The sequence below is a fragment of the Scyliorhinus canicula genome, chromosome 12 (genome assembly GCF_902713615.1).
Source record: "Scyliorhinus canicula chromosome 12, sScyCan1.1, whole genome shotgun sequence".
Lineage (NCBI taxonomy): Eukaryota > Metazoa > Chordata > Chondrichthyes > Carcharhiniformes > Scyliorhinidae > Scyliorhinus > Scyliorhinus canicula.
The window spans coordinates 139,292,167-139,314,754 of NC_052157.1; the positions used below are offsets into that span (position 1 = coordinate 139,292,167).

Sequence of the window (22,588 nt, forward strand, 5' to 3'; positions counted from 1 at the left end):
AAATAGAAGGGATTGAGGGATATGGTATATAAGAAGGGTGGTGTTGACCTATGAAAAAGGGCCAAACTTTCAGTCTTTAAATTGATGCAAACAAGATCTTTCCACTTTCTCTTACTCTAACAACCCATACGGGACCTATGAGGTGGAATTGATTAGTTTTCCCGTGGTCCCCAAGGCTGATCTAACAATCACTAAGTCCACTTTCCAGTCTTATCTCTGCAACCCTTATTTCCCCAACTGATTAAAAACCTATTGATCTGAGCCTTGAAAATATTCAAGGATTCGACCTTCATAGCTTCCTGCAGTAGAGAATTTCAAACAGTCGCCACTCTTTAAAAAAATAAATTCTTCCTCAAATCTGTCTTAAATGAGTACCCCCTTATTCTGTGACTGTGCCCTCTGGTCCTACACTTGAGTGGAAGCATTCTCCCAACATCTCCCCTCTCTAACTCCCGAAGAATCTTACCTGTTTCAATCACAACATGGCAGGAATTCTCTGGCCATTGGGATTCATTCAATCCGCCGTCAGTGCATCCCAGTTCGCGGGTTTGCCAGCTTCGTGGGGCGGTTTCACTGGTCAATCCCATGGACAAGCGGCGGAGTATAGAATCCCACCACCAGCGAATGGCGCGCTGCCCAGAAACACGTAGCTGGGGGACTGGAGAATCCATCCCAACCTCTCATTCTGCTGAACTCCGAGGAGTATAGACCCAACCGCTTTAATCTTTCTTCATATGGCAGTACCTCCGTACCCAGGATGAATCTAGTAAATCTCCTCTGTACTACCTCCAACGATAATGTATATTTCCTTAAATAAAGGGACCAAAACTGTTCACAATATTCTAAATGTGGTCTCACTCGTACCTTGTTGCAACAACACCTCTTTAATTTTATAATCCAGCCCCCTTGAAATAAGAGCCGGCATTCCATTTGCCTTCCCTATTATATTCTGCACCTGTATGCTAGCTTTCTGGGATTCATGAACAAGAATCCCCAAGTCCCTTTGTGTTGCAGCTTTCTGCAGTCTCTCTCCATTTAAGAGAATGGGAGGGTATGCTGATAGGATTAGAAAGTTGGAAGGGCACATGCGAAGTATAAACATCAGCTGAATAGTCTGTTACTGCTACGATGGTCGCTAGGTGGCTGGTTTTGTACCAGGCAGTCCGATTATAGCCGGTCTGGTCACAGCCTGTTTCCGGATGGTTGCACAACTGGTATTTTGACCCTTAGTAGACTGAGTCAGTGAAGCAGGGCAGGGGCCTCTATGCTTGTCCCTTTCTCTGTCTGCAGCAGCTTTGATGTGATGCAGAAGTAGGAAACATTTCTTTTTTGTACCCTTTCCCTATCCTTTGTTGTCTCTCTAACTGAGCTGAATGTCTGAATGAGATAGGTGTCACTGTGTACGCAATGAAATCACACCACCTTCCTTCCCCCGTGCGTCAGGATGGTTTCTAATATTAATGGCCTCTGGCAGTGGCCACTCTAGTTACTGTATGAAGTAATTCTGTGATATATTCATATATCAAGGATTTTGGGACACCCTGCAAGTGCCTGATTCTATATTGGTACTCAAGTTGAACATTTATCCTCCATCTCACAGCCAACAATGTCCGTGTGGGTCCGACTGAGCTTGATGTCCAGTCAGAGGCCTGAGGCCCTTCCGCACCAGGGGCGAAATTTTCCGACCCCCAGCAGGGTTGGAGAATCGTCTGGGGCCGCCAAAAATCTCGCCCCCACCGTGGCAGAGATTCTCCACCACCCGGGAATTGGCGGGGGCAGGAATCACACCCTGCCGATCGGCGTGACGTCCGCGCTGATCGGCGAGGCCCTGCGGCGATTCTCCGGCCCGCGATGGGCCGAAGTCCCGCCGCTGGGAGGCCTCTCCCGCCGCTGAGGTTTGAACCACCTCTGGTGGCGGCGGGATCGACGGCGCGACCGGGCCCCCGGGGTCCTGGGGGGGGCGCGGGGCAATTGGACCCCGGGGGGTGCCCCCACGGTGGCCAGGCCCGCAAATGGGGCCCCCCGATCGGGAGGCGGGCCAGTGCCGTGGGGGCACTCTTTCTCCTCCGCCGCCGCCACGGCCTCCGCCATGGCGGAAGCGGAAGAGAATCCCCCAGCGCATTTGAAAGATGCCCCTTCAGTAACACCAAGAACAGATGTAGAATGGGCAGGCAAAACAGCATCAGAGAGAGGCTACAGTAGATTGCTTTGTCACACTTATTAAATTAGCAGGCAATATTGCGCAGCGTGCTTTCAATGCAGATGAGATAGAGTTATCATAATAGACAATCATGTGAGAATCAAAAAGGGCACAATAAAGAGGGCAATACTGAACAGGAAGAGGGAGAAAAATGACAGATGCTCAACTCTGGCCTGAAGCCTGGATTTGGATCCTGAGTCCAATAGAATATATCAATTAAAAAAAGTTCCCATTTCCCTTCTTGCAACCTGAACTCCTGTCAACTTCAGTAAAATGGAACGACATCGTCGCTACTTTAAATCCAGAAAAGCCGGTGATAGGTTCAGGTCTGCGGGGAAGCCAGTGGAAACTTTTTAATGGATTATTTTGTTACTGACACGAAAGTTCAAGTTCTGAACTTTAAGTTGGCAGCTGGAAACCATTTAAAAACATTCCAATTTCTTTGCTGTCGTGAGTGAATAAATGCATTTCTGCTGAAGTGACCCAAACCAAATTGAGCCGGCAAAGGCACAGAAGTCCCTGTTGAATTAAACCCTTGAAAGCTGGGTGGATTGGGAGTTCAGTTCAATGCTTCTTTTCAACATTTCCTAGCATCCACTGTAAATTCCTGGTGCTCCGCCGAACACTATGGATGCAGATCATGATGAGGGAAGGATCGATTTGAAGACTTTCCAGGTTGGCATCATGGTCACAGAAAGAGGCCCTTCAGCCATCATGTCTTCAGCAGCCATCAAGCACCTACCTATTCTAATCACATTTTCCAGCACTTGGTCCGTAGTCTTGTACACTACAGCATTTCAAATGCTCATCTATATGCTTCTTAAATGTGAGTGTTCCCATTTTTACCCCCCTTTCAGAGAGTGAGTTCCAGATTCCAACCAGCCTCTGGGTGAAAAACTTTTTTCCTCAAATATTGATTATTGTTATTGATCCCTCTACGAAGGAAAATGTTCCTTCAATATCCCTCCTAATTTTATCTACCTCAATCAGGTCCCTCAGCCTTCTATACTCTAAGGAAAACACCCCCAGCCTAATCAGCTTCTTTTCATAGCTGAAATGTTCCAGCCCAGGCAACATCCTGATGAATCTCCTTCGCACCCTTTCTAATGCAATCATATCCTTCCTATAGTGTGGCGATCAGAACTGCACACAGTACTTTAGCTGTGGCCTAATGAGTGTTTTATACAGCTCCATCATAACCTCCCTGCTCTTATATTCTATGCCTCAGCTAATAAAAGCAAGTACCTTCTAACCACCTAACCACCTTATCTACTTGTACTGCTGCCTTCAAGGATCTTTAGCCATGCATCACAAGGTCCCTCTGGTCTTCCGTAATTCCTAGCGTCCTACGATTCATTATGTATGCCCTTGCATCAATTGTCCTCCCAAAAGGCATCACTTTTTCGGGTTAAATTCCATTTGCCACTGTGCTGCCCACCTGGCCAGCCCATCCATATCGTCCTGTAATCTAAGGCTTTCCTCCCCATCAATACCCCAAGGCAAAACACAGCTTCTAAAAACAAATGTGGGGGCTATGGGTAATTGGAGGTGTTGAGATGTTGTTGGGGGGATGGGGTGGGGGGGGGGGGGGGGGGGGTGCTGCTGCGATGTGGTAAGATTGAAGTTCCGAGGCCTGGCGGGATCAAATGTCTGGGCGAAATCAGAAGCCTTGTGGGGAAGCTTGTTTTGTGGGCTGTTCCCAGTCGTGAAAATTCCTCAAGAATGCATCTAGATGCCGGAAATAGGTGTAAATGCACTTAACTCTGCTTCCTCAATCTATTATATGCTCGCCTCCATGGTGCTGCTGTGTTTCCTGACACTTGGAAAATATGAGGGCTTGTACCCTTATCATTCCTAAAGGATCAAGCCACCTTTTTGAAGAAGGTTGACTCCCTGTTCCAGCTACCAGCCCCAGTTAAAGCCAGAATTTGTTTTTATTCATTCAGGCATATGGGTGTTGCTGGCTAAGCCAGCATTTATTGCCCATCCCTAATTGCTCATGAACTGAGTGTATTTAAGAGGGCATTTTAAGAGTCAACCACATTGCTCTGGGTCTGACAAGGATAGCAGATTACCTTCTCTAATGGATATTAGTACCTCAGATGGGGTTTTGCAACAATGAACAATGGTTTCATGGTCATCATTGGACTTTTAATTCCAGATTTTTATTGGATTCAAATTTTCGTCATGGCTCAGGAAACAGAGTTTTTCAATTTTAATCCCCATTCAAAGAATCCCACCCATTTGACTGGGTTAAAACTCCCTCCTGTGAGTTCGATTTTACTCTACTCAATGGTGGAGCTGCTAATTATGTCTGGCATCAATATGTGTAGTTAAACTTGGAAATCTGGAGATTACTGTCAGTGATACCCTGCTCTTCCAGTCTTCACCAACAAATCGGCATCAAAATCAATGTTAGCTAATTGTTCCCTATTGTCATCTAAAAATGGCTGGAAAAAATGTATTCATACACGAGTATGAGTTTTTTAACTGCATAGTAAGTGATAACTATTTCAGAACAACTGCTCTGGCCCTGACAAATGAATTTAACAAATGTGGAGTCTTATTCCTTCAGACAAATTTAAGTTGCAGAGTTTAAAAAAATAATGTTTCTTTTTAATTTTCTTGTTGCTCCTTTGTGTCTTTCGCTTATGTACATCCAAAGCATTATTTTGCCTCCTGTAAAATCATTTAAATATACCTTTTATCTCCTGTTTGTTACTTCCTGTTTTACTGTCTGCATTCCTCTCTGAGGATTCTTCAATCTGATTTTAATTGACTACTTTCGTGCCTCTTGTCCTGCTCACAGAGTCACCGAAAGAAGGTGCTAAATTCAAACAGACGCCAGATGAGAGAACCCCTGACAAACCCATCAAATGTCTGCAGGGCACCTGCACATGCGGTGAATGGCAAGAGCCCCTTCACCACTCAAAATCAGGGGCTAAACTTCTCTTCAATAAAATCACAAGACTTATTGCTCTTTTTTAATAAACACACATTTGTAATATAAAACTTCAATCAATCTCTCATGTTCTGAATATTTACCTTCGTATCTTAAAGCCAATCCAGTAGATGTACCAGAGCTGTCAGTAGTCAATTCAATGAAGAAATGTTGAGACTCACTGACAATGCCTTCAATGGGCAGGTATTCAACTTCATAGGAGTCATAAACTGGAGCAGCATCAATACTGTTCCCATTCCGAATTATAAGCCTGGCAAACAAAAGATAAATTCTAGCGCTTATTTGAAAAGTTATGTCGAATTGCAATTCACATTGTTGGCAAAGAAACTGGAACAGGGACAGAAACAGACATATACAGCTCTTCAAATCTGCTCTTTCGTTCAATCCAACCATGGTTGATCTTCTCTCTCAACACCTTCCCATCTGCTCCCTATATCCCTTGATTCCATGAATGACCAAACATCTGTCTATCCAAGCCATAAATATATTCAGGATTGGAGCATCCAAAACCTGGGGATGGAGAATTCTAAAAATAGTCAAACCTTCACGCGAAGAAATGTGTCCTCATCTTAGTCTTAAATGATCAACCCAGAGATTATTCCCCCATATTCTAGATTCCTCAGCCAGGAAAATAACCTCTCAGTGTCCAACCTGTCAAGTCCCTTAGGAATCTTGAATGTTTCAATAAGATCACCTAAACCTCAGACAAAATAGGCCCAATTTTCTCAGTGTCTCTTCATAGGCCAACCCTCTAATCGCGGGAAACAACTGAATGGACCTTTGTTGTACCACTCCCAAGGCAAGTATATCCTTCTTTAGATATGGAGACCAAAACTGCTACACTACTCCATGTATCATCTCACCAAAGCCCTGTACAATTATAGCAAGGCTCCCTTATTCTTGTACTCCAATCACTTTGCAATAAAGGCCAAAAATGCCATTTGCCTTCCTAACTGCTTGCTGTAACTGTAGGCTAACCTTCCATAATTCCCTGAATGAGTCCCCTCAAATCCCTCCGAGTCTCAACATTACAAGTTTCATGCCTTTTTAAAAATATTCTGCTTTTCTATTTTTATTACCAAAGTGATTAACCTGACACTTTCGCCTGTTATACCCCTCTGCCACCTTGCTGCCCGCTCAATTAACCTGTCAATATCTCTTTGCAGCCTCTTGTGGCATCCTCCCAGCTGACACTCCCACTTAAATTTCTATCTTCAGAAAGCTCAGATACATTACTCACGGTCTCTTCATCTAAGCCATTAACCTAGATTATAAATAACTGAGGTCTCAGCACTGATCCTAGCGGCACTCCATTAGTTACAGCCTGCCAATATGAAATGCCCCATTTATTCTTACTCTCTGCTTCTCGTCTATTGACGAATCCCCTATCCATGCGAATATATTAACCCCAATTTCATCAGCTCATATCTTTCAAAATAACCTTTTGTATGGCAATTTGTTGAATGCCTTATTGGACAACTGAGCTGAGCTTTTTCACGCTGTATCAATTTATTTTCTTCAATGCAAATAAGGGGCAAGACAAATTATTTTACACAAGTACTTTGATTAGGTTCTCTTCCAAGCTTTGCAGCTGAAGAAATATCCACTGTCATTCATTTTGCAGGCCTGTATTTACTCAAAACCATTCATATCGTCAACCTATCTAGGTCTAATTTCTGTACCACAATGTATTTCTTAAACTCAGACTTCAGACCACACTTACACATACTTATCTATTAAAAAGCATTGTTTGCCACATTTAGAGATACTCAAAACCCTATCTGTCTGTTCACTTACTGAAAGCTGCTGTAGTCATGAGGTTAGATTCCATTTGTGCTGAACGGGCAGAAAGTTCAACCCACGGATGCGTGAGGACAGCCAAGTTCACAACACCAAGACTGTGCTGCTGACGTGCAAGAACAAAATAAGGAGCTATGTTTACTGCAGACATTACCTGTCATCATCCTCAGCAAAAGCAACCTTTTCAAAGTGTAGGTGCAACTTCTGTCCTTCAGGAGCTTCAATCAACCAGTAGCAGGTCAGGTTGTTGCTATAGTTGCCCGGAAAGTTTGGCGATATGATGCGGCCAACGGTTGCATTTCTGATCAGCCCCCCGCAGGTAGCTGTAAGAGAAAAGTGGCTGCTTTATTCGGTGCCTACTCCTCGGCTGCGAGAAGTGCAACATGCAACAACATCTAAACAATCCCTCCTTGCCTCTTTGCTCCATTTGGAACAGAATATTAATATAACCTTTGAAGGCCTGTGGTAGAGTGTTGAAGTGCAGATAAAAAATAACATTGCACCTTCAAGATTTCTCCGCAAGCAGTTGTACTATTTTGCTACTTTTTGACAAGTTCATCAGGTCTACTATTTGCGAAAGCTAATACGTAAAGTTAAGTTCCAAGACAATGCCAGCATTATCAACTGTATATACATACATGTACATATATACATACATTCACTCACATGCACATAGGTTACATATATATCTCTGACAAATATCGGGCAATGTGAGCACTGTTGCAGTATTGAACAGCTCTCTGCAGAAATGGGTGCGATACCGGAATTCAGGTTTAGTGCGTTGTGTGCTCGATGATTCTGCGTGGCTTCATGAAATATTTGTGAGATTGCAAATGCCAAAGGGCCACATTAATGTAATAAACAATTCGGCTGCAGTAATTCACATTATCATCAAGGGACAGGAAGAATATTTCAGCACTAAAAAGGTGACTGTCCTCCATTCCAGCAGCCCTCGCACTGCGCTGTGTGGTCTCATTGTCCACTGAGATGACAGATGTGTCTTTGCCTGCCTTTCAAAAAGAACAATCAGAGATCGGAAGTCAACAACAAAATGCACTCCTCATCTTAGGGAATGAAGAGATAAGGATGTAAAATAAGTTCATGTGAAATACATTTTGGAATATTGGATTTCAGCATTCTGCTGGTTAGCTGTTTTATGTGTTCTGAAAATTATCATTCAAATTTGAAACAGTGATTTAAGTTTATTCCCAATGAAGTGTAGTATTACAGTAGACTAAAAACAAATGGTGCACAGTGGATATTACTGAGCACATAGCAGTGGATAAAAATGAAAGGAAACATGGTATAACAGCAGACCATTCCTCTTATTGAGCTTCTTCCACACGCCTTACTGAACTTTCCCATTGTGGAAAGCGCACACGGGCCATTTAATCTGGTGATGAGGTTATTTGCAAAACGTAACCCAATCCTTTCTCAAAAATAAATCCCCCTTAACATGGTATTTTTATGATCCCACTATGGACCATTAATATTTAAAGGGAAATCCAAGCATCCATTGAAAGAACTACATCACAAGGTTTCATGTTTTTAAAATATATACATATATATTTCAAAGTGAATCAACAGATTTTGTAAAAGGTGGAATAGATCTGACACTCCTGCAGATCTAACACCAGTATACGCTGGTAAAATGCGATACTTCAAGGCCCTTACATCAGCAGAACCCGCCAGCAAGCTTGTTTACTTTATGAAGGAAAAGACAGTTTTTTAGCTAGGTTACAAACAAGAATTTGGGTGAAGATTTAATAATAAACCTACGTTGGCAAGATCAGAATTTTAAAAACAATGTTCTGTGTACTCACTGACTGGAGAGCAGTCTGTATCTGTGACTTGGGAGAGTGCTATTAGAATGCTCTCTTTGTTGGAGCTGTATCAGAAGACTCTCCCTGTGATTGCTGTGTTAGAGCTGTGACAGCTGTGTCAGAGAAGGGTGCTCCTCCAGAGGTTTCTCTGGTGTATTTTTCTGTATATTTGAATCATGCATAAACTATTGTAACCTGCCCTTCGGTCTCCTGTGTTTAGTTGGGAGATGTCCACCACATCATATATTCTATGAGTCCTTCCCATTTATTTCCTTTATTCCCATTTCTTGTACTTTATTATTTGTGGTCCGTGGACCCCGAATCGGACTGGGCCTTCAAGCAGAGGAATGCATGCCAGGACAGTGTGTTCCGAGGCTTGTATTTTGAAGAGGAGAAACCAGACTCTTTGGCTGGGATTCTCCCCTACCCGGCGGGGCGGGGGGTCCCGGCGGGACGGAGTGGCCTGAACCACTCCGGCATCGGGCCTCCCCAAAGGTGCGGAAGCCCTCACATTGAGGGGCTAGGCCCGCGCCGGAGTGGCTCCCATGGGACACGGTGGGGGCGGGATTGACGCCGGCCCCGGGCAATTCTCCGACCCCCCGGTTTTTGAGGACGTCAGTTCGATTGGCTAACTGGCAACAGGTGGGTTAACCAGGGACAATGTTCCGACAGACAACAGTCAGTGATTGGTTCCTTCAGGAAGCTTTCTGAGAGAACCTGTCAGACGCCTCTGGACCCTCGAAGGAAGAGGAGCTGTGTATCTCCCGCGCTCTGCTGCCGGTTCCCTGCTGAATCTGAGTCTGCAGTGAAGATCATGACAAGTTGAAGGACAAGAAAGTACCCAACTGAAGGCCGAATCTTGGAAAGAAACTAACTGGAAGCCATCCATCTGCATCAAAGATCCTTCTACTGTTGATAATAAAAGGTTACTTGTGTTTAAATTTAACAAACCTGCTGACCGTAGTCAATTTAAGTCAACCAAAGCCACAGGTATTAATATAAAATCTAATTTCACCTGTGTTGCGACTCCAATCAAGTGGGGCTGGAATCGACAGCACACTAGCCCAGGGTGTCATAGCAATACATATATATTATATATATAAAAAACTGAAAGAAAGCAACATAGAAAATCGGAGCAGGAGTAGGCCACTCGGCCATTTGAGCCTGCTCCACAATTCATTATAATCATGGCAGATCATCCAACTTAGTAAACTGTTCCCACTTCTACCCATATCCTTTGATCCCTTTAGTCCGAAGAGCCATATTTTAAACCTTCTTGAAAACATGCAGGGCGGGATTCTTGGCCCCGCCGTGCCACATTTCCGCCCAAACCATCCAGCGGGATCTCTGTTACGCTGGCCGGTCAATGGGGTTTCCCATTGTGGGGCAGCCCCACGTCGCTGGGAAACCGCCGGGCGCCAGCATAACGGAGAATCCCGGCGGCGGAGAATCATGGCCACAATGTTTTTGCCTCCACTGCTTCCTGTGGCAGTGAATTCCACAGGCTCACCACTCTCTGGGTGAAGAATTGCTCCTCATCTCTGTCCTAAATGGTTTACCCGCATCCTTAGCTTGCAACCCCTGGTTCTGGACTTCCCCGCCATCATTCTTGCATCTACCCTGTCTAGTCTTGTTAGAATTTTATAGGTTTCTATGAGATCCTGCCCCCCTCGTTCTTCTATCCTAACTGACTCAATCTCTCCTCATAGGTCTGTCCTGCCATCCAAGGAATCAGTCTGCTAAACCTTTGTTGCACTCCCTCTGTTGCAAGAACATCCTTCCTCAGATAAGGAGACCAGAACCCCACACAATATTCCAGTTGTGGCCTCACCAAGGCCCTGTATAATTGCAGCAAGACATCTCTGCTCCTGTACTCGAATCCTCTCACTATAAAGGCCAACAAAACATTTTCCTTCTTTACTGCCTGCTGCATTCTTACTTTCAGTGACTGATGTACAAGGACACCCAGATCTTGTTGCCCAATCCCATCTCTCAATCTATAGCCATTCAGATAATAGTCTGCCTTCCTGTTTTTGTTACCAAAGTTGATAACCTCACATCTATCCACATTATACTGTATCTGCCATGCATTTGCCCACTCACTCAGCTTGTCCAAATCACACAGAAGCATCTCTGCATTCTCCTCACAACTCACCCCCCTTCCCAGCTTTGTGTCCTTTGCTAATTTGGAGGTATTACATTTAGTTCCATCATTTGAATCATTAATATACATTGTGAATAGCTGAGGTCTTTGCAATAATTCGATGCGGTACCCCACTAGTCACTGCCGGCCATTTGGAAAAAGACCCATTTATTCCTACTCTTAGTTTCCTGTCTGCCAACCAGTTTTCTATCCATTTCAATATATTATCCCCAACACCGTGCACTGTCCCTGAGTGGGGCTGGTTTAGCACAGTGGGCTAAATCGCTAGCTTGTAATGCAGAACAAGGACAGCAGCGCGGGTTCAATTCCCGTACCAGCCTCCCCGAACAGGCGCCAGAATGTGGCGACTAGGGGCTTTTCACAGTAACTTCATTGATGCCTACTAGTGACAATAAGCGATTATTAATATTATTAATTGTACATGCTAATCTCTTATGTGGGACTTTGTCGAAAGCCTTCTGAAAGTCTAAAGGACCAGATCCACTGGTTCACTCTTGTCAACTCTACGAGTTACATCCTTAAATAATTCCAGTAGATTTGTCAAGCATGATTTCCCTTTTGCAAATCCATGCTGACTCTGTCTGATCCTGCCACTGTTTCCCAAATGCTCTGCTTTTGAATCTTTTAGAATGGTTCTAGCATTGTCCTCACTACCGACATCACGGTGACTGGTTTATAATTCTCCGTTTTCTCTCTAACTCCATTTTTAAATAGTGAGGTTACATTAAATACCCTCCAAACCGTCAGAACCATTCTAGCGTCTATAGAAACTTGAAAGATGGCCACCAAATCCATAATTTCTAGGGCCACTTCCTTAAGTGCTACTAAGGTTACATTATAATTTATAATGAATCCTGTTTTACTTTTACCCCCACCGCCTCCCTCCACCCATCACAGTTCCCTTATCTTAGAAAACATTGAAGGTTCAGTCACTTCTTCAGGTACTAACCCAAAGGTATGCCACAGCATATCGGAATTCACTTTGAACTCTACTCAGTGTTCCAAATACTCTTCCAGGTAGACAATTTCATGGGGATCCTTCCATTGGCACTAAATAACCCTAAATTTTCTTTAAGACCTCATAACTGCGGACTGCTTAGATCCAACCTGGGCCTCACTGCCTTCTCCCTTAAAATCTTGTTTTCACTATGAGTTTACTGTAGATTTCTTCCTCTAGCTCCAAGCTAGACAAATCTTCCAGCCTCCTTTTCCTCACCAATTCAAAGTGAGCTTCAACCTACACAAAACAAAGTCTGCAACTGCCTTCTATAAGAAACACCGAGATAAAAGAAACAAAATAATCTTCTAACCCCACAAAGCTCACCTCCTTGACTATATGGCATGCTTTGGGATGTTTCAAAACAGAAATGACAACTAATTATGTTTTACCTTCAATACAACTCTTTGATTTTGTGATCTATATGAATAAATTACATCGCTAATGGATATGATTGTCCTCTCTCCAGACTTGCTGCGTCAATCAAGAATCTCCCATTTTTACAAACTGGTTTTGTTTTGTTTCATCTAGGAAATAACTAACTAATTAGAATATTTTATTGACATATCTCCAGACCTTCTGGCTTTACCAAGAGGTCCAAAAATGGGGCATCCATTGTTCAGTATTTTCTTCTAATGCTGACATTGTTGGATAAACATAGGTTACCTTTTAAATGAAATTGAACCAGGCTTGTTGGATTTGCATTTACATTAGGATTGTTTATCAGTTTACCGTAATCAGATGTTTTTATTCATCTTACATTTAACACTTGAATTCCTAAAACAAAAGGTACTGTAAAATCTTATTATAATCCATGAAATTTATGATTGAGAAATATCTATTTTTTCATAAATACATGTATGTATTTATTTACCCATGAGGCGAGCTGAGCTTTATATCCATTATTATGACTGTTTTCTTCCATCATCACCTGCCTTTGTCTTTGCGACTCCTTAACTCTTGCGAGGACCAGAATTGATAACCTTTATCACTTTAAGACTAGATTTCTCTAATATTCTAGACAGCCGCTTTACCATGACACTCCTTAAATTGCAATTTGTACAGCATGCTCTTCCTTGTGGAACATTTCAATACGGCTTCCTGTAAAGATGCTATTTAAATGTAATTTGTTGTTGATCTATTATTTATAACAACAGAGAAAGTAAATCATGTTAATGCCTTACACATTATCTAATATGGCACAGCTTGGTTTCTGGACTACAGTGATTGGATTTTTTTGTTTAATAATGAACTTCTCACAATGTTTCCATAATTATGCTATAGTTGTTTAACCTTTCTTTCGAAACACCATACTTGAGGGGCTTGATTAGCCATTCCACGTTCCATAGTTCTGATGCAGTTCTGCAAAATAGGTTTAGATGGTCTTAGCTCAGTTTCAATGCATGTGGGCCGACAGGATTAAAACATAGGAATGTAGGAATTAGGAGCAGATATAGGCAATTCAGCACTTCGAGCCTACTCCACCATTCAATCAGATCATGGCCGATCTTTTCCTGGTCTTAAATCCACCACCCTAACAGTTCCCCATATCCTTTTAACCCATTTTTAAAATCAGAAAAATATCGATCTCCTTCTTGAAATCATTTAATGACTCAGGTTCCACCGCACTATGGGACAGCGAGTTCCACAAATTCACCACCCTCTGCGAGAAGTAGTTCCTCCTCATCTCAGTTCTAACTTTACCGCCTCTCAATCTATATCTGTGACCTCTCGTTCTAGATTGCCCCGCAAGAGGGAAAATTGGGTCTATGTTTACTTTATTGTACTCCTATAAATGCTGTCGCATTGGTAATCTCTCAGAACAGCTGGTACCTTTTTAAAAAATTCAGTTATGGGATGTGGACATCGCTGGCACTCCCGCTGGTACCAGGGCACCGTGGCCATTTATTGCCTCTCCCTACGTGAGATCGAAGACACCACATTAGCGTATTATGACTACGGTGCTGGGTGGGGGGTTAGGTAGAAATTACATCTCAGCTGTGCTTCCCAGGCAATCCACATTCATGCTTCACAAGGCAGTTGTCCGAATCCCATTGCGTGCCTTGTTCACACGTTCACTTACTGCCTTTTCCTTCAACTGTCTATCGAACCGAGACTTAAAGGTCACCATGATCTCTGCTTGGGTCACCAGCTCTGGTAGTCTGTTTCTCAAACGCCCAACCTTCTGTGTAAAAAAAACACATCTCTTCCTCTGTGTCCTAGATTGCTTGTTATTAACTCTTTCACCTTCTCGCTCGACCACTCAATTATTGGAAAGATATTTTGTGCCATACCTCTCCATAATTTTAAAGACTCTGTCACCTCATCATCCTTCCTCTAGTCACGGTCTCATTGAATGGCGGAGCAGACTCGATGGGATGAATTGCCTACTTCTGTTCCTACATCTTGTGGTCTTATGGAGTTAAAGATTGCACACTTTACTCCAACTGTGATCTTACTGAAGTTTTATTCAGATTCCTTATTACATCTCAACTTTATAAATTCTATGTCTCAGTAATCTGCTTTTTATTGCTTTATCCACTTGGGTACAATTTTTAAACCTTAAAATCATTTGCTTCTTCACGTCACCAAGTTTTCCTCCAAAGTGCATTAATTATTACTTTTTTGTAATAAAGCAAAATATATCATGTCACGTTAAGTTCCACCTGCTCCTTTATGTTCATTCTGTTACCTCATTCAATATTCCTGTGCAGCTTCCTTTGGTCCTCGCCCTCAGATGTAGCTTACAAGCTACAGGTGCGATTTAGTGGTCTCATTGCGCCCGACTCTGTGTTGGAATGACATCATTAAATCTCACGAGATATGCACGCTTGAAACACCTTGCGAGATTTAACAAAATCTCGTGAGACATCGCGATCTGGATCTCGCCCTCATTGGGTGTGACCCAGATATACATATTTAAATATGCCAGTAAGCTCATTTAAATATACACTCGCCAGAATCTCCCAGCGCCCGGGAGGTGATGGCGGCACCTGTGTGACCTCATCAGGGCGCCATTTTGTACTGGTTTCCACAATAGTGGACCAGTTGTAATGCCACTTTGGGAGGTGAGGTGGTCTGCCAGGCTATTAAAGTCTTCCAGGTGGGGACAGGGCAGGGTAGCACCCTGGCACTCTCTCTGGTAACCGGGCACCTTGGAGTTTCCATCCTGGCACCCTGGGTGGCAGTGCCGGGTTGGCACTACCAGAGATTGGGCCGGGGGGGGGGGCTTACCAGGTGGATGGGGGGGGGGGTGAGGGGGTATTCCTGGGAGCCTTCCCGAGTTTAGGGGGTGCCAAATATGGTAAAGGGGGTGAAGGGGTGCGTGAGGGGATGGGGGTGTTCAGGGCAACCAGACAAAATGGCGTATTGATCTGCGAGGAGCTTTTCCTGCCGGGCTCTCCAGGAAGAAATGACTCATGTGCAGCCTCAGCCGAGAGAAACTCCCCGAGGCCACAAAAAGGCAAAGTGCCTGTGGTGAACCACTGTATGCACCTGTATTAGGGGATGTAAGGTAGGACCTGCACCACAGGTTCGCTGGTAGCCCCTGCCGGCTAGCTCTGCCCACAAGGAGCCGTATAAATATGCGTGTCCTCCTCTGATCTGCCATTTCGCCAGCTGCAGTAGGAGGCCACGCATCTGACTGTAATAAAGCCACAGTTGTACCAATCTGAGTCTTTTGTGCAATTGATCGTGCATCAATGCCGTTGAATAGTGGGGTGTTTCTTAGCGCTGCAGCCGCCGGAACAAAATCCCGCTAAACAAGTCCATAACTGGCCATAGATTTTTTTCTATTGAATTGTGTCTTGTACATCCAGATCATTGAGGGACACAATGAACAGAAGTGGTCCAAGAACATGACCCTATAAATTTACTGAAAGGTACCTTGTCAAAGACTTTCTGAACGTTTCTACTGTGTACACGGCTTGCACTGCATTTTCTCCACCCATGATTATCTGTAACCTCCTCAAAGGTCCCTAATCAGCTCATGTCAAAAATCATCTCTACGTTCGCCAACATATAATTTGAAAGAGATATCAAAGTTTTGGAAGGTGCAGACATTAAGACATTCACAGATTGAAGTGCACATTCATGAATTAAGGAATATTTAAATTTTACTCCATTAAGATTCGTGGAACTCAATGGCTCTCCTCTCAGGATAAGCATTTAGGGATCAAGTTTCTGTTTGTTAACATTGATGCCAATGCAATCCAGGCAGATTTAGCTGAACCGGTGTAAAAGATTGGGGAACATCTAGTGAGGGGAACCTATCACAGAATCTTTACAGTGCAGAAGGAGGCCATTCAACCCATTGAGTGGGCCCTGGCTCTCTGAACAAGCATTCCACCTAATCTCACTCCGCTGCCTTACCCCCAAATCCTTGTACATTCTTTCTTTTCAGATAGCAATCCAATTCCCTTTTGAATACCTCGAACCCAAGCCTGCCTCCGCCACCCTCTCAGGGTGTTTGTTCCAAACTCCAACCTTCCTCTGGATTACATTTTGTTCCTCACATCACTTCCATTCCTTCTGCCCATTATTTTGAATCTGTGTCCTCTAGGCCCTGATGTACCCCTGAGAGGGAACAGTTGTAGCACTATTAACCCTGTCCACACCCCTCAGGATCTTGAATACCTCTATCAAGTCTCCTCTCAGTTTTATTTTACCAAGGAAAAACAAACCCAACCTCTTCGATCTATCCTCATAGCTGCAGGCGTTTATCTCTGGAATCATTCCTGCCCTGTGTTTAGTTCAGGGGTCAATTTGCCCGAGTTAGTCCTCGCCCATAAAACTGGCCATGGCCCCGGGGAAAAATTGTGCAAATCGACTGGTTTGGCAATGCTCTTCAAACTGCATTCATTTCCTTCGCTGTAAAGGCACTGGTTAAAAATGTTTTCATGTCCAAAAGTATCGAATTTACTGAGAACCTGATCAGTGGACACCAACAAAACTATTAAATTACTCAGTATAGTTTCTTAAAAAATGCCTATTAAATCAAATTACTCTCAGATAGAGGACTGGGCACCATTACTAAAAGTCTTAGTTTTGGTGGCAAACCCATTTCAAGCTGTATTAATAAAACTGCACCAGGTTGCCATTCTGAAATACATCAAGTAATACTTTTTATTGGCAAGTAGAGAAAGAGGAAATAATTACATTCTCACAAACTGCCTCATTGCTCTGTGGCTCATGGCAGATTTAAGTTTGTGATCACGCAAATACATTTTACTGGAAATATGAAGTCTAACTTAACCGGTGCAGATTCAAGCGCGATTTTGGGTGCAATTTTCCGACTCCACCCAAAGCAGAAAGCCTGGTTCATATTTCCTCGGAGCAGCAATCAGCAGCGGATTGCACTCCATAGCGACTTGCCCGCGCTTGAAACAGAAAATGAATGAAATGAAATGAAATGAAAATCGCTTATTGTCACGAGTAGGCTTCAATGAAGTTACTGTGAAAAGCCCCTAGTCGCCACGTTCCGGCGCCTGTTTGGGGAGGCTGGTACGGGAATTGAACCGTGCTGTTGGCCTGCCTTGGTCTGCTTTCAAAGCCAGCTCTTTAACCCTGTGCTAAACCAGCCCCGAATGCGCCTGCCTCGCCCAAAATTCCCAACTCAGGCCGGGTGAGATTGAGGAACCCTCCCACGGCTGCCCCCACTCCCTGCTCCCCACACTCCGTGCTTCCCCACTCCAGCGACAAAGTGCAAAAGGAGCGGAGCGAAGGCGGCAACCCCCTCCTTTTACAGCACCAGCTGCCGTAAAGCAGGTGAGTTTAAAGGTCCTATTGACAGGGAAAAGTAAGTTTCTACGGTAAGTGAATAGGATGTGGCGGTGGGCCGTCTGGACATCAGTGGAGGGAGGTTGGGACATTGGTGGGAGGGGTGTTGTTCAGGTTGAGTTGGGGGAGCTGCTGGCCAGATCGGGAGAGGGAGGTGAGTTCAGGTCATGGCTTTAATCTGAGGGGTGCCGTTTTGGTCTGGTGATGGGGCGGGGGGAGGGGACGGCGGAGTCAGGTCGCGGCGTGGTCAGGACCAAGTTGTCCGGTGTTGTTTGGACGGCTGTCTTTCGGGTCGGGGATGTTGGGTGTTGCTCAGATCTGGCCGGGGGAGTCAGATCAGGGGCTGTGGGGGGGGAGCCCATGTGGGTGGGGAATACCACAGGATGTGGTGTGCTTAGTTGGGGGGGGGGGCGGTGATCAGGGGTGTGTGAGGGGTGTACTGTGTAGGGCCTGGTTGTGGTAGGCTATATTAGGGGTATTGCGGTACCTAGGTGGGATGTATCTTATACTGTAGTATGAGTGGTAGAACCTGCCTGCTGGTTCCGCCCAGCAGGCGGAGCATAAGAGTCTGTGTCTCACCCACAGCAGTCATTCTGTACTGGAGCTGCTGGGGTAACTACTTGTTCATTAAAGCCTTCAATTGGACTACAATCTCGCTTCAGTAGTGATTGATTGTGCATCACTGGTCTGGGTGTTTAAAATAGTTGCTCTGAAGTTAGAAGTGCTTTTTTTCCTTCTTACTCTTATCAGGATAACATTGGCAGAACCAAAGGAAGTTAGCGATTTAAATCGCTTGGTCAGATTGTTCCCAGCCGCAACGTAATAGTCCATAGGAAGTTCGCCCTTCTGGACAATTACCACCTAAACCTTTACCTGGAAACTTTCCAGAGAGATTCCCCAGTGCATCTTTGGGGTAACCCCACAAACACGACACTGGGGAACCAGGAAGTTATGGTCTCGGCTTCCTCGGTTGAGGTCTGAACCTGCAAACAGGTGCAGAAAATTCCTTGAACAGTCAGGTTGGGGCGTTGAAGCTTCTGCCTTTTTGGGTTGCAACTGACAAGACAGATCACAGCCGCAAAACACTGCACTATAAACTGCTGTGAATTTAGTTGATGACAGCAACTGAGGCAGGGGTCTCAGCTGGAGGTTTAATAAATATGCTGCAAGACGCACGCCAGAAACACTTACTTGCCTTGGCACTAAGTAATGGTTACTGTAGGCTCCTGTGGTGAGGTATAGGGAGCGAGAAAATGTGTAAAATAATAAAGAAAAACTAATTTGAGGGAGATTGCTAAGTAAGTAAATATGACCGAACAACAACGCGTAAAGCACCGAGGTGGATGGGTTCCCAGTGGAAGATTTTGGATAGGTTGGTGCCAGAGTTGGTGGAGGTGTTGGCTAAGGGGGTGTTCCCAGCGATGATGAGTCAGGCATCTCTTTTGCTGTTGTTAAAAAAAGGATAAGGACCCAGTGGATATGGGTCGGATTTGCCAATATCCCTGCTAAATGTGGATGCCAAGATTCTTGCCAAGGTGTTGGCACTTAGGTTGGAGGAGTGCCTTCCGCAGGTGATTGGGAGGATCAGCCAGGGTTTGTAAAGGGTCGACAGTTGTCCTCGAATGTGCGGCGCTTGTCAAAGTAATGCTCTCTCCATCAGAAGTTGGGGAACCGGAGGTGGTGGTGGTGTTTGTTGTGGAGAAGGCGTTTGATCGAGTTGAGTGGAGTTATTTGTTTGCGGTGTTGGAGCGGTTTGGGATTGGGCCTATGTTTGTGGCATGGGTCAAATTGTTACATAAGGAACCAAAGGCGAGTGTTTGTACGAACTTGGTATATTTTCAGCTGCACAGAGGAATGAGGTAGGGGTGTCCTATGTCCCCCCTCTTTTTTGCGCTGGTGATAGAGCGCTTGCGCTGAGGTGCTCGTATAAGTGGAGGGCTATAGTGAGGGGGGGGGGGGGGGGGGGGGGGTGGAGTATAAGGTGTCCCTGTATGCCGACCACCTTTTGTTGTATACTGGGTATTCTAACCTGGGCCCCACATTGGGGAATATAATGGGGCTGCTCAAGAGGTTTGAGGCTTTTTGGAGATATAAACCGAATTTGAAAAAGGGCGAGTGTTGTTTTAGTGTCTTCTCCGGGAGTAGGAATTTAGAGGGAATGTCGGTTCATCTGGCAACAACTCACTTCAGGCACTTGGGGCGCAGGTGGCTCGAGACTGGGCCCAGCTCCATTAGTTGAATTTTACAAGCCTAGTGGGTAGGGTCAAGGCAGATTTGTTCAGATGGGACAGCCTCCCTCCCGGGCGCAGGGGATAAAGATGAATATCTTGCCGTAGTTTTTATTTTTCTTCCAGTGTTTACTGGTCTTCTTGCCGAAAGCTTTTTTTATGGGGGTGGAACGGTTGATTTCGTCGTTCAGGTAAGGTAGCGAGGATAGGGAAGACGTTGGTTCAAGAGAGGGCCAAGGTTGGGAGGGGGTTTGGATCTTCCAAATCTGTTGTATCGCTATTGGACGGCGAGCGGCGAGCAGGGGTTGGGAGCCAGAGGCAATGTAGGTGAGGATGGAGGTAGGCTGTTGTAGGGAGTCAGGATTGTGGGCGCTGACTATGGCACTATTCCCATTTGCCCCAGGGAAATACTCGGGTAGTCCAGTGGTGGTGGCCACGCTTAAGATATGGAGGCAATTTCGGCAGCATTTGAAGTTGAAGGCGGGGTTGAAGTTGATGCCGGTGAGAGAATTACACGTTTGACCCAGCGAGGCTGGGTGCTAGGTCTCGGGGGTGGGAGGAAATGAAGGATTGATTTTTGGAAGGGAGGTTTGAAAGTTTGGAGAAGTTGACGGAGAAGTTTGAGATTCCATGTGAAATGAAAAATGAAAATTGCTTATTGTCACGAGTAGGCTTCAATGAAGTTACTCTGAAAATCCCCTAGTCGCCACATTCCGGCGCCTGTTCGGGGAGGCTGGTACGGGAATTGAACCGTGCTGCTGGCCTGCCTTCGTCTGCTTTAAAAGCCAGCAATTTAGCCCAGTGTGCTAAACCATCCCCAGAGGTCATTAGGTATTTGCAGGTGTGGGATTTTGCAAAAAACGTTTTCCCGATGTTTCCGGTGACACCACCCTCTTCATCGTTGGAGGGGGTTTTGTCGGTGATGGGGTTGTGGGGGGAATCTCGGCAATCTATGAGAAGATTTTGGAGGAGGATAGGGTGTCACTGGAGGGGCCTAAGGCCAAGTAGAAGGAAGAATTCGGGGTGGGGCTGGAGGAGGGGTTGTGGTGTGAGGTGTGCACCTGACGAGGTTGAGGATGAGCCGGCTGTTTGTGGGGGTAGAGGATACTTGCGAGTGATGTGTGAGAGGTCCGGCCAATCCATGTACAGATGTTCGGGTCCTGACCAAAGTTGGAGAAATTTTGGAGGTGGTTTTTCAGCACCATGTCAGCGATCCTGCATGTGAATTTGGAGCTCAGTCCCCTGGCAGCCATCTCTGAGGAGTTGGACTTGCTGGAGCTGCAGACGGGAATGGGGGCAGATGTTTTAATCTTTGCCTCGCTGATTGCTCGCAGGCGGTGCCTGTTGGGGTAGAGGTCAGCTTCTGCGCCCTGTGCCTCAGTGTGGCTTGGGGACTTGATGGAGCTCCTGAATTTGGAGAAAGTTAAATTAGTTTTGAGGGGCCTGATTGAGGCGTTCCACAAGAGCCGGGGTCTGTTTATTCTACTCTTTAAAGAGTTGCTTTCTGTCAGCTGCTAAGGGGAGAAGGTATTTCTTTTTTTGGGGGGGCAGGTTTCTTTGAGGTGTTGGGGTATTAGTTGGTGGAGTGGGGGGGGGGGGGGGGGGCAGTTATGTTAAAAAACGATTATAAATATTTTTTTTAAAAACATGACTGGACAACATTTTCATTCAACATATATTGAAGACAGGCTTCAAGCATATTCACCAGCTGCAGCTACATTGGATTGTTTTATCAATGAGTTGCTGAATTCCACTGAATGAGGGAGCAGTTCACAATGGACGACCCCCTATGTTATCCAGGGACTGCCCATAACCAATACAAGCTCGGCTGGAGGTTGGCTGTGGAATCCATGATGAACACAAGGGGCGCAATTCTCCGTCCCCCATGCCGCGTGGGAAAATTGTGGGGGGGGGCCGGGCGAGTCCCGCCATGCACGCGATTGTCCCACCCCCCCCCAAAATGGCGCGCCAAGTTTTACGACAGGCCGCTCGGAGAATCACTGCTCGCCGTTTGGAACGGGCGAGCGGCGATTCTCTGGCCCGGATGGGCCGAGCGGCCTGCTCAATCCAGCGGGTTCATGCCAGCGCCAACCAACCTGGTTGCTGCCAGCGTGAACAGCGTGCGAATGCTGCGTGGGCGGCCTGTGGGGGGGGGGGGGGGGGGAAGGATCGAGCACCAGGGGGGCGCTCAGAAGGGGTCTGGCCCGCGATCGGTGGGCACCGATCGGCGGGCCGCCGTCTCTAAAGGACGCACTCTTTTCCTCAGCCGCCCCGCAAGATCAATCCTCCATGCCTTGTGGGGCGCCTGCGGGGAAGACGGCAACTACGCATGCGCGGGTTGGCGTCGGCCAACCTGCGCATGCGCAGGTGACGTCATTTCCGCGGCGCCGCTTTCACATTGCGCCAAGGCCTGGTGCGCGTAAATGACGCAGCGCCACTCCTAGCCCCCCGGGGGTGGGAGAATAGGGGGCGAGGAGCGGCCTCCGACACCAGAGTAAAACACTCCGGTTTCACTCTGGCGTCGGCACTTAATCTCCCGTTGAGAGAATCCCGCCCAAGAAGTAGGAGCATCCTGTCCATTGAGCCTGCTCCACTATTCAATATATTGCTGCTCTTGCATTTCAACACCACTTTCC

The 22,588-nt window shown here is 45.7% G+C and overlaps 1 protein-coding gene across 3 annotated transcripts in view; it reads right to left on the reverse strand.

Moving 5' to 3' along the window:
• The window catches only part of sez6b (seizure related 6 homolog b), a 1,051,857-nt gene that overhangs the window by 205,955 nt on the left and 823,314 nt on the right, over nucleotides 1-22,588 (reverse strand). For all 3 annotated transcript variants that reach the window (XM_038814277.1, XM_038814276.1, XM_038814278.1), the window contains 2 exons: nucleotides 7,117-7,285; nucleotides 5,246-5,412 (listed from right to left, as the gene is read on the reverse strand). In XM_038814277.1, the coding sequence (XP_038670205.1) occupies nucleotides 5,246-5,412; nucleotides 7,117-7,285 (336 nt within the window). The remainder of the gene's footprint in view (nucleotides 1-5,245; nucleotides 5,413-7,116; nucleotides 7,286-22,588) is intronic.